We start from the raw sequence: 13,584 nt of genomic DNA, 5'->3' as shown, positions 1-13,584 counted from the left end.
CTTTTGGCAGCAATGGGACGATTTATTTGTTTACTCATTAATTACTTACTCTAAGGGCTACACATAATGTATTATTCCTCTCTATCATTAAAAAAGCAAATGTATTAGTACGTTAGGAGTTTAGGAGTATCTTTAATATAGTTATAATTATAAGTTTAAAAATGTCTGCTTAGTCAATAATTCGTTGCCCTATAATTGAATGGCGCCAATTGATGATAGTGCAATTATGTTTATTTATAGCCAAGACGCAAATTTCAATATGTCATTATACGTTAAATACACAAAGAGAAAAAAAATAAATTCCATGTATATACATAGAATACATATATTGGGACCATATTGAGTGATACATATTGGACCATATATACATATATTGGGACCATATTGAGTGATACATATTGATACATATTGGACCATATTGAGTGATACATGTAAGTTCTCTTACTTCGAGAAGCATCATTAATTCTAGCATTCCTAAAAATACCAGAGATGTTAAACCTCTTAAAAAAAGATCTGTTATTAGACACAATTTCGTTTGGACTTATTAATTATTTAATTCAACATGTCAATTGTATTGACACGTTTCTCATCTATATCACAGTCTATATGTTTAAAGAAAGGCATATACCGGGTGATATATAAATCGTGATTGATTAACGTATTTAGTTTCGGTCACTTCGTGTTTCATGGGAAATGACTACAACTTTTGATTTTTAAATGGTACCCTCGGTATATTTTACTTTATTTCGTGACATTTTTTAACTTTTTATTTCTTTTGACATTTTTAATTAAAAAAATTGCATTTAAATATCAATATAGAGTGCCATGGCTGTGTTAAAATCATTAATTTTTAATGAAGGAGTTTTGGAAAAATAGATTTGATCGTCTAAACGGAACGATGATGGCTCATTAGAATATTCGGAAAAATCTTTTTTTTTTCGAATAATTTCGTACTACTGGTATTTCGAGTCAAATTGTGGTTATTGGTTATACATTTACGGCAGTAATGTTTCTAACTATTCTATTACTTTATAAAATACACAGACTGAAATTTAAAATACTATTTTTTTTAAGCGAAAATATCAAAAGAAAGTAAAAATATCTATCAAATAAAGTAAAAAAATAATTAGTAATTTTCCGGTGAAACAGGAAGTGAACGAAACTAATACATCAATCTATCCTGATTTATGTCATATAATAATAATAATAGCTCCCGTATATAGCTTTAACGCCTTGGGAGTAGCAAGGTACAGCTATACTAGAGCAGTTCGGTATACAAGGAAGGTAATGTGGCTAGCACTACGCTTCAACCGCCTATTATGACTTCAGGATTGTGAATCCCAAGTACTCATTTAAGGCTGAGTCGACCTAGGTACCCAAACTATTTTTATTTTAATAAAAATAGTCGGCTTATGAAATGCCGGGTGTGGGAATTGAACCCACACCTTGAGATTGGTAGACGAGAGCCTGTACCTCTACGCCACCGGGCACCTCTATGTCATATACTTTCTCCTTTATGTCATATACTTATACCAAATATCGTTTTTTATCTAAAAAAATTAAAACATTATAGAGGTTAGGTTAGGTTAGGTTAGAGCCACTTTTGAAAAACACTTATAAAAGTAATATTTCTGATTACAATATTACAATATGATTTGAAATTTATTTTTTATCGCTTTAATTTATAATATCGGTTGAAAGTTTAAAAGAAGAAGAAAACGGCAATTTTAACAATAATTTATCAAGGTATATTAAATTTTGGCATGAAACCATATTTACTGTTATGTGGGTGCATTTTTTTGTGAAAACTATTTAACCCACACAAAAAATGTTTAGTAGTAAAAGTTGTAAATTTTACTTTCATCTACATTCTAAAAATATAACATTTATGTTTACCATAATATCTTTTATTTTATCAATTGAACATTAAAAAATCGATTGATAGAACACAAGGTATACACAGGGTTGTACAAAAGGTGTATGCAACAAATGGGTAAAAAGTATTACTGAGGTTTCAGATAAAAGTTTGTGTGGACTTAATTCATCATGCCCAATAATAAAAAATATATACAATAAAATGTTCTTTTGTATATTAAAATGGAATTTGTGGTAGAATATTGAAGTGTCAAAGAGAAATGTTGTTCATAATTATTATTATTTTATATTTATATCAATTTTCATAAACACAGATCTTTTCCCAAACTATTCTAAAGTTATCCGAACAAATGGTTTTTTTTTAAATAAATTATTTTGTTCTTGCGTTGTAATGTTAAGTTTAAAATGGAAATACCTTTTTGTATAGTATTTTTAATTAAAATTTATAATATTTAAGTAAAGATTATTTTTATACTACACAATAAAAAAAATACTATATTTACTACAAAATATACATTGATAAGGGTAAGGTTATGTTATAGAATAAATAAAACTGTACTGATTATACTCCAACAAATAAAAGAAGTATTATTAAGAGTCTATTACGCTTGCGAGTTGCTCTCAGAGGTAAGCGGGTGTATGGCCGGGAGAATAAAGCGGGTGTATGGCCGAAGGAAATATATATCATATTTCGGAAATCTGCCCTAAGTCCGATCCTGTCTCCTGTCGTGTTAAGCCACACCTAAAATTCCAAACACACGTGCTTTGATAAGGCTTGATTAAGGTTTGCAGAGCTTCAGCATTTGCCGTAAAACAGCCAGCAATTTGTTACAAAACCATCTAAATAATATATCACTGTAATCACAAAACTTTACTTCCGTATTGTAACGGAATTTTAAATTATGTCCTTATTTTCGAGAAAATTTAATCCAAACATAAAGAATATTTTGTTGATGTTTGACCATCAAAATCTTAAAAATAAAAAAGATGTCTAAAAGTATGCTACAATACGGATATAGTATAATCCTTTATCTTTAATTTCCTTCTTCATTTGTGTAGAAATACCTAGCCTGTTTTACATAAAACGTTAAATACTGAACGCATATTTTGCTACTTTTTCGGACTAGTGAAACGGACTCTTAATGTTTGCAAGTGCAACTTGTGTCTCGCTAATAATATTAACACATGATGCATTAGAGTACCAGTATTAATTAAATACGTGATAAAATATACATAAGTTTACTCAGATGCTAATTAGAAATTTGATAATATTACGACGAAAATATGTTCTTATCAAATAGATGTTAAATGTATTTTATCTAAATCGCATAGATATGTAACTAAATCATAAGATTTAACTTTTATATGATACGTTATGTTTATAGAACAAAATGTGTTTATAAAGCTCTCGATGACGTTTAGTAGGTAAAATTGTTTGGCAAACTGTTGTTAGTACACTCACCGGCACGAAAAACGATAACCTTAAGATTTTGTTGTTTTTTAAAATTTAATATATTATGTTGAAGTGGGCCGATTTTTTAAACGATTTATAGCTAAATTATTATCTCTTTCTAATTTAAAAATGAAATTTTCCAGACGAGGGAAAAATGTTAATATTTTAGTCAAATTTTGAAACACCCTGTGGAATATGTTAACAAAGCAAGGAATTTAAAATCATTTTATCCTCTAAGTAGATCTTTTCTCGATAGTTCGTTTTTTGATTCATCTCAATAGCTTTATTTTTGTTGGGGATATTCGCTTTCGTGTTTGTTTTTGGTCCTAGTCAACAGACCTATGAAATAGTGTTTATGATTTGGGTAATGTCACTATCGTTAAAAAAACATATTATTATTGTCTTCGTAGGAGAACTTCGAATCGAGTCGAAGTTCAGATTCCTAAATTTGTAATGAATTGCACGACGTAAGGATACAACTTCTGAACTTAAAACCATCTCTGGTAGACCCAAAAGACAATAATCATAGACAACAATAATATTGACTTTTCGATGATATAAGCTTTTTTCGTTTTCCTGTTATTACCGATTCTGAACCGTCCTAGAACTGTGATGCGTATGCGCAGAAGGAAATATGAAGACATTATTTCATTTGCGCATGCGCTGCAGAGTTCTAGGACGGTTCAGAATCGGAAATAATAGGAAAACGAAAAAAGCTATAGACATTAGATAAATCATAAACACTATTTCATAGGTCTGTTGACTAGGACCAAAAGTAAAGGAATGGTTTTAATGTAAAAGTTACGAAAAAATGTTAGTGTCTTCTTCAAAACCGAATATCTCCAACAAAAATAATGCTATTAAGATGAACCGAAAAACAAACTATTGAGAAAAGATGTACCTAGATGACAAAATGATTTTTAAATCGATGTTCTTAAACAGCCGTTAAACGGTAGCCTACTAAAATGCCGTTAATAGATATTGTGACGTCGTTCATGTCGGCGGAAAGTAATGCCTAACCTTAAGCATTTTGCAAGAGCACCAGTGGCTGAGGCTATCGCTTCGTAAGCGAATGGTCCGTGGTTCAAATCTCGGTTTCCCTCTTTTTAGTTGGATTGGTTTAGTTATTTGGCGGGTTGGTTAGCATGGTTATTTAGAGGGTGTTAATTCATTGGTTAGTTGGTTATTTGGTGGGGTTAGTTGATTTTTACTAATTTATATTTGTTTTTTATATTTTTTATCAGTGTCGAGGTTAGTTGCGTTGGTTAAGTTGGTTATTTGGTGGGGTGGATAGCGTTGGTTAGTCCTTATAAAATTTCTATATTTCATAAAGCCGTCAAGTGCGTCACATCAAAGACGTCATACCTATTAACGGCATTTTAGTAAGCTACCATTTAACGGCAGTTTAATACAGCCTTTTTAAATTCCATCCTTTCTTAACATATCCCACAGGTATGGAATATGTTAACAACTTTCACCAAAATATAAACATTTTGTTTTCCCTTGTATAATTGACAGATAGGAACTTTCATTTTTAATTTAGAAAGAGATACTAAAAAGTCAAATAATGTAGCTTACAACCCAACCAAAATATATCAAAACTTTAAGGTGTTAATTTATTAAGTTATTAGGGTTATATTCATTTTTTGTACCGATAAGTTTATTTGCGTTCTTCATACATTTTTAATATAATCAAGTATGATTAAGTAACCTTCATTATAAGTACTGTTATCGAGCAGATGTAAAAATATTTTTTCAATAACTCGAAATGTAGTAACGCGGTATAGTATAAATACGTCTTTCGTAGTACACATACAAATTGAACTTTAGAATTTTTGAAAATGTTGAGTGTATTTTTAGATTTCTTCCTTGGAATTGTATTCCATATTTTATACATTTTTATGTAAGTGGGGCAATTTCATTATCATAATTTGATAAGACGTTCTTAGTAGGAGGTATTTGTTATTGACGCCTTTGCTATTTTGATGTTATATTACATATACACACGTTATTCCAATCAGCATTGTAGTAAGTGTTTTCTCTCGGAGAAAGCGATCGTGATAAAAATATTTTATAAAAATATTTATATGCAGCGAAGTTTCAGTGAATATGTGTTTAGGTTATGTCTTTAAGTTTTTGAATAGGAAAATTTAAAAAGGGTTGATAGTTTTTTCACTATCCAATAAAATTTTTAGTGAGTACGAAATTTCATCATTTATTTCGATATTTTAATTACTGGATCATAAAAATAAATGAAATAATACAAACAAAAATACCTGCTCTAATATTAAAAGAATATGAGCAAATTTTACAACTATAAAATTTATCAAGATATCGAATACTATTGTCATAATATTAAAAATATTCATTTCAAAAAAAAATCTCATATTTTATTTAGTTTTAATAATTATTATTCTTAAGATATTAGAGAAATTTACTTTAATTGGCTTATGAAATTTATAAAATATATTTAAGGGGGATTTATTTAATTACCATTCATTTAACTTATACAATTTCAACTAAAAATAGCTAGGAAAATCATCATCAATCAGCCATAAAGTCCACTGCTGGACGTAGGCCTCCCTTGTATCCTTCCACAACTCCCTATCTTGAGCAATTTGTATCCAGGTACTGTGGATTAGTGTGGATACATCTAAAGTCGTCATGCTCCTGAATACATCATGTCTTAGTCCCATTCTATAATTTTCTTTGACTATCGATCATCGTTTAGCCTTGCAATGCCCTATTCCATTTTAAAGTTGATATTTTTTCTATGACTTATTCTGTCCCTTACTTCGGAATTCGGTCTTTGTCTCCCAGAGATGAGAGATATCCCCAGCATTGATCATTTCATCGCTCTTTGTGTTATTCTGATTTCGTTTGCTGTTTTCTTGGTTAATGTTAGGATCTCCGCTCTATACGTCAGAACAGGTAGTACACATTGATTGAAGACCTTTCTCTTCCTATCTATTATTTCCTATCTATGTATTTATCGGAAGTGCTCCTTTTTGAAAATGTATTTCAGTCGTTCATAGCCAGCCCAGGTTAGTCCTATTCATCTGTTGACTTCGCAAGTTTGGTTATCACGGCTTATACGTATTTTATGACCCAAGTACTTATAAGAAATTGATTCTTTAATTTGATAGTGATTGATATATAGTCCACCGCCAATTATATTAGGTTTGTCATCATTTGGGTTTTTGGGATGTTGATTTTTAGTCCTAACACATAATCAGAATAAAAATAAATAGATAAGAACCGACACTCTTCTATTATTTGCGATTTGAATGAAACATGTGAAGGTTGTGAACATATTGACTAACAAAATTTTATTTTTTAAAAATTGAAAACTAAGTATTGACAGTCATTTATATTTATTATTATATTATCAATTATGACGCCTATATTTTAAATAATTTATTATTTTATATATTACATAATATGTGGTTTGGAAAATGATTTTGAAAAAATAGCTGATTTTGTTTCTTATCGATTAGACACTGACATACATACATCAGTTGCGTTCATGTAAACCCCGATATTTACAGAACTACCAAGGTCTTTTAAGATATATCGATTGTAAAATATAGTAATTTGTCGGCGTACTGTATCTTGTTGGATTTCACAATTTACCGGAAAATAGTATTTTTACAGTTATTATTTTCAAAATATATTGTTCTTACAGTACCTACTGGCGATAAATAGAGATCAATTTTTCAAAGATTTACAAAATATAATATTTTGAATCAATTTTGTATAAGCCAATAGGCACAATTTCTAATATAATACATTTTTTTCTGTTGTTCTTTAGTCGTAAAAAAAATCAATTTTTATGATACTAAACTTGTTTTAATGATATATACAAATGAATATCATTTATTAAACAAACTGACTAAACTAAAAAGACCGACATTAGATGATTTTAACATATTTTTAGCAAATATACAAATGTAAAAGTAGAATAATACAACAATATTATTTATATTTCAGGGTGGCGGAATCTCGAAGAACTTAACTTAAGGAAATTCAAATTCAAATATGGTAAGCCTTTTTATAAATTATTTTATTGTAAATGTCATGGGTATTATAGTATAATTTCGGGGGTTAAAATAAATCTGTTTTGGGATGTAGAATTTATGGGAGGGGGGTTAGTCACCTCGACCTTACAGATCTATTGTGTCCCCCTTTCTTGAGTTATAACTCATCATACAGTCTCAGAGTTTTGACAAAAGCAAGTATCTGAGACGGTTTTACAGAGGTTAATTCTCCATCTCCGATATCAGCATTGGCGTAACTACAGGCTTGCCCGGGGGTGTAAGAAATCCAAACTCTACTTCTTGGTATGCATCTTTCCTTTTTATGAGTTCATTTATTAATTTATCTATTAAGGGAAAAATACAGTTATTCGAAATTTCATTTTTCCGTCTGTAAAATCTGTGTCACTTTTTGCTTCGTCAAAAGGTACTTTTTTGTTCGATTCCTATCGATTAGACACTTTGTGACATATCATACTGGAAAATATTATTTTGTACCTACTAGATTCAGTGAATGGGCTGCATTTTTTTTAAAATTACTTTTCATTTAAAAAGTTGATCGCTTTTGAATTAGAATGAAAGTTGATCGTTTTTAATGCTACTTGACTATCGGATTAGATGGCTATTACTTTTTTTCCGATAGTTCCTATTTTAGAATAGTTGTACGCATCTTTCGATAGCGTAGATTTCTGCCTGAAGGATACTGGGGTAGGTGCCCATTGGTTCGGAGTATTTAGTTTTCGGCCCAAATGCTCCTATCCTTGTTCCTGCTTTGGTTTTGGAAGCATCAGTAATATGTGTTGTTTGCAAAGATAAGTCTTGAATTTCATTAGTGGTGTTTATTAGGATTATAATCGATCAACAATGATTGAAATAGTCTATTCTTTTTTTTCTTGTTTGGTTCTCAAAAAATTAAGAAATTAGAATATTTAACATAATATAACAATACCGACACCTGTTAGCCTGGCATTGACGTCAGGAACATGTGGATTCTATTTCTTCTCTCTTTTATTTTTTAGTCGCAACTTAATATAATCATAATTATATCGTTACAAATATAGGTGACCGTGATGATGAAAGCTGTTGAAAAAAACTTTGACAGTGAAATAAATTTTAATATAATTTTCCATGAAAATTGTTCCCTTATCATAGCAAACATGATCATACAACTTTTTTGATCACATTTTAGACATAGACTTACTGATTGGAAACCATTTTTACATGTTTTTAAATGTATAGTCAGTCTAACCAGTCACAATGACGAGAAAAACAATATAATTTACCTGTCAATTAAAATGATAGACGCAACTGTCACTGGCTTGTAGCCTCCCGTTGGAGAGACTATAGATTCTATGCTACTACGTTTTAATAAAAAAAATGTCGACTTAATAGATTATTACACTTTTTTGATTAGCACATTATTGAGATGCATATACCCCCCCTCCCCCCATAATATTAGCTGTATTTCTATTACCTAAGTATTTGATACCACGAGATATTTTTACGTATTTATAAATTATACATTTTGTTGGAGTTTCGGATTTTAGATATCTAAATAACTGTCTAGAGTTGTGTTTTGTTTCAAATGTCAATCAAAATTATATACCATACGATCGAAAAAAAAAAGGTCTTAATATACAGGGTTGTTCACCACATATGACACAGATAGACAATTTAATTGTGCATCTGATTCTCCTAAAATATACAGGGCATTCCATTTAAATTAAAGAAGTTATTGCCGTTTGAAGCTAATAATTATTTAAAATAAATTTTTAGACACTCTGTATAAGGTAGTATTATTTTTATTATTGCAACACAATAACTGATCAATAAATAAACTTCATTAAATATATAGTATTAAAAACATTGATACCCTTGGAGAAATGAAGCTTTAAAATGTTTACTGCAATTTCACAAAATTGAAAATATTTCAAAAACGGTAAGGTTTAACAAAAAATGTAATAATATACAGGGTGTTCCATTTAAAAAAATACAACTTTGATATTTTTTATTTATTTGGGACACTCTGTATCTTCTAAAAATATTTTTAAATTGTAGCTCTAATAGTCCTTCAACGAACCCCAAACTTACAATTTGTAAAAATCTCATCGTTTAGCTACAATACTCCGTGTCGTATGTGGTGAACAACCTGTATACAGAGATAGCTGAGGAATTACAATCGATGATCAATGACTTATTGCCAGTTGGCCTTAAGAAGGTTGTAATTTATTTTTATATTGTGTAAAAATGATTTTTAAATGGTCTATGGTTTAAAATTCAAGTTTTTTTTTGGAAATTTATTCATGTGTCTGGAAACGTTCTATCATGTTTTAATCGATCTATAATTAGTGTTAATTTTTGACAAGTTTTATGTCAAATTTTTAGTGAATGACGTCTAGAGATTGACCTCGCCAAAATTATCATCGATTGTCATTCCCCAGCCATCTTTGACGCCGTTTTTTTATCATACAGTATTATCCTTCAGGAAGCCTGCCACAAAGTATATTTTTTAACATAAATAGCATTATCATCAAATCTTATTAGAAATTATATGAATATACATTGTCATTTATTTGTAAAAATCTTATCCATGTTTCTTATAAATTCTTTGGTTTGCATATGTCTATAATAATATTATTTGAAAATTGATTGGTATTTCATTTTATTTCAGACCGAAAAACCTCAAATGGAGGGCCAAAACGGTAAAACTACCGAATTAGAAGTATTCTTACCCAAAGATGAATCATCTACCAACGGCATTACCAAGTAAGTTTTTACGATTCTTTTGGTGTTAAGTTATTGAACCAATTAATATATCCTTTTTTATCACATTCCTTATTTACCGCCAGAAAATCGACTTTACTAGACTACTAGACGCCGATTATATGCCGGCATTGATTGAATGCTCATTTTGTAACACGGTACATTACAACGCTCAGCTCAAGTCAATTTCCGTCTTAAGATGTAACAAGAAAATATAATGTAAACACTATTTACATTATCTGCCACTTCTTGAAGTATATTCATATTTGGCAAGAATAGTGGTTACGAAATATATTAAACTTAAATAAAACTAATGATCCATGCATGTTGATGATGCTTATGTTTATTTTTTGTAATTATTAACATAATATTTTTCAAGAAAAACGTCTCCAATAAGGTTATGTCTTGATAGATATAAATATATATAAAAACATGTACAATATTTGATAGAAAATATTAGAACTAATAACCATCTGAAGTTAATTTCTAATAAAATTATTACTTTAATAATATGATTTTAAAATTTGATTATGCAAAATTTCTTAATACTTTATGTTATTTTTCTAGCATTAAAAAAGGATACGGTAGTTGTGGCATTTTAGAAAATACACTATGTAAACATATTGAAAAAAACTTTTTGGCTTCTAAGAAGTTCGAAAAGCAAGTAATTTATCTTATAAAATCAGTATGGTATACGTACAGAGTAAGACAAAGATTGCGCTAAAGTTGATTTATGTTGTGATTGTAAAATTTGCAAAGAAACTGTTTTAAATTATTTCATTTATATAAATTTAATAAAAAATTCTATTTTTTTTTGAACAAATAAGTATTTTTTGTCAATTTTTATCTTTCTAAAATTGCAAAATAAAAAACACTAGTACATACACACCTCATTTCAAAACACTATATTTTTAACGCTGTACACGTGTTTAGGTAACTATATGTTGCATCATGAGCAGATGATTAAACATCAGTTAAACAACAAAGCATTCAGTTTTAAAAATATAGTGTTTTGATTAATAGGCGATGAACTAGTGTTTTATTTTGCTGTTCTGTTTTTCACTGTTCTGTTTTTACAATCAAAGAATAAATAATAGGTCTTTGAATTAAAATGATCGAGAACCATAGCCGTCGTTTTGTTTTATAAATAATTACGATTTTTAGAAACATATCTTATGTCTATCTTTAACATTAATTAATGTTTTATAAATATCGTCAGTTTTTTTTAATGCCTATTTGATAAATTATTTTTTCTTACATTTTATTTTACTTTTTTAGAAACAGTTTTTTCCCAGTTATCACCAACATGATGTTAATAAGCTTTCTGCAATCATTGACTCACCTTGTATATATTATAAATGTAAAAGTTATTTTGGTGTTTATAAAATAGCTCCATTACTAAACTTAATATTCAACTATTTAAAGTCCAAGATGACTGATACAATATTAGCATGCATGCTATATTATGTTATTAAAAAGTTTATGTTCAAGCGGTCGTTGAATTTGACAGTTAAACAATTCTAATATATTTCCAATAATAATTGTTCACATGTGATGATACAAAGCACGCTTGATCATAAAACTTTTTATTCACATTGCATTTAGCTTTAGTCTTTAATTCTCAAGATAAATAATAATCATATAAATCAGTGGCGGCTCGTTGAGTATTTTAAACTGGAGAATACACTAAATTCAAACAATAGACGTTAGAATACTCGTTATCATTATGGTTATAAAAAAACTATTGATATAAATTATATTAGATAAAAGAACACACGTGATGCCAATCGTTGTACTTCTGGGCTCTATGTCTGCTCTGGGAGAAATCATTTTGTTAATGGGATACCCTGTATTTATTTTTTTTTTATTTTGTTTGCTTTGTTATGAGCTGTCTAAATATACAATATAGTCTATACTTTTTCATTAATAAGTTAAAAAGTGCATTATTTAACTTTTTTTAATGTACCCAGATAATTTTGCCTTCCCATCGTGTTATCTTAATAAACTACACTGAAAATAAGCTTGTGCAGTTTTAGATAACACGCTGTTAATCAAAGTAATCGATATTTTTGATACACTTGTGCAATAATACACAGAAACTAGCGTGGAATAGCCAAGAACCAAAAGTTGACGCCGAATAAATTATTTGATTGTTTTTATTACCTAATTTAAATCGGCCGAATAAAATATTTTTATTTTATTTGCGTTTCATCTTTCAAACAACACTATTTTATACCATGCCTAGTACATACCAAAAATCGTTATTTCGAAATTAACGTAGCGACGGGAGCACCAACGCCAATAGTAACCGATCAAATCGCGACAGACAAAACCGAAACCCTAGAAGCGCTCGCGCTCCAGCGACTGCTGGAACGGAGTACGTAGCCGCCGAGGTCGAGCGTCGAAAATCAGTTACAGCAGTTACTTCTGTTCGCGACAGGGAACTAAAACTCTAGGAACGCGACGGCTGGAGCGCGGTAGGTCGCCACCAATGACTAATGAATTCAAGGACAAATAACACCCGATAGCAAATTGTTACCATGGCACCAAACAGTGCCGTGGCCATATTTTTTTCTTAACTTAGCTAGTTGAAGGGATATTTATATGTTTGACAAATGTTTTGACTACGCCTATGGTGTAGGTGGTGGCATAATGTTAACAAAAGGTACAAAACTAGTATAGACGTATTAACACACGTCAAGTACATATAATATCAGAAAAATAATTATCGAACTCAATAAGAAAACGCTAAAAAGGTGGAGCGGACTGTTTATTTACCTATGAAAACGTAACTCCTGGCTCTTTCTTGTCACTCCTGCTTTTACATTTGAAAGCTGAACAACAATCAGCATTGTAATAAAGTTTATACAAAGTTCACTACACACAAACTATTAAAAATTGCTGTTGGTGACCAGCTGATGACTCATTGTTTGCCACCAAAAGAAAAGGCGTCTAAGGTCACAAATTCTGCTGCAGCCCGTATATGGGCGTTACATCTTCTTATATTCTTTAGTCATTGGTCGCCGCCAAGGTAGAGCATCGATGCCCAGTTACAGCAGTTACTTCTGTTCGCGACAGGGAACTACAACTCTAGGAGCGCGACGGCTGGAGCGAACACGTCCCGATCGAGATCGCGCGGCGCTACGGACATACCAGTTCCAGATACTACTGTTGGCGACCGACGAAATCGCGACGGCTGGAGCAAAACACGTCGCTATGCGGTTACTACGGTTCGAGCTAACTTCAAGAGCGATTATAAATAATTTATTTGCAAATTATAAATAATTTATAATTTTGTCGTCATTATGATCGTCGTTCTTCAGTAACAGGTTCCTGATTCGTTGTGGAGCGCGACACGACGTTACAAAAAAATACCGCTCCAAAATCGCGTTACTCAAATACCGACACATCACTAATATGCACTAGACACAAAGTTCGAATAATACAAAATAATTTCAA

At 30.3% G+C, this 13,584-nt stretch overlaps 1 protein-coding gene across 3 annotated transcripts in view; it reads left to right on the top strand.

Moving 5' to 3' along the window:
• Window positions 1-13,584, top strand: part of LOC115879961 (proton-coupled amino acid transporter-like protein pathetic) — a 56,656-nt gene that overhangs the window by 28,190 nt on the left and 14,882 nt on the right. The window contains exons 1-3 of one of the 3 annotated variants that reach the window (XM_030897029.1): window positions 5,358-5,522; window positions 7,319-7,369; window positions 10,034-10,128. In XM_030897029.1, coding sequence (XP_030752889.1) covers window positions 7,367-7,369; window positions 10,034-10,128 — 98 coding nt within the window. In that variant the 5' untranslated portion in view covers window positions 5,358-5,522; window positions 7,319-7,366. Of the gene's footprint in view, window positions 1-5,357; window positions 5,523-7,318; window positions 7,370-10,033; window positions 10,129-13,584 lie in introns of those variants that run through there. The other 2 variants (XM_030897028.1, XM_030897031.1) reach the window with 2 other exon arrangements.

This window comes from Sitophilus oryzae, unplaced genomic scaffold, assembly GCF_002938485.1.
Source record: "Sitophilus oryzae breed Bouriz unplaced genomic scaffold, Soryzae_2.0 scaffold_1590_pilon_pilon, whole genome shotgun sequence".
NCBI lineage: Eukaryota > Metazoa > Arthropoda > Insecta > Coleoptera > Curculionidae > Sitophilus > Sitophilus oryzae.
The sequence above is the reverse complement of the archived record's forward strand: the minus strand, read 5'-3'. Positions and strand labels throughout refer to the sequence as shown.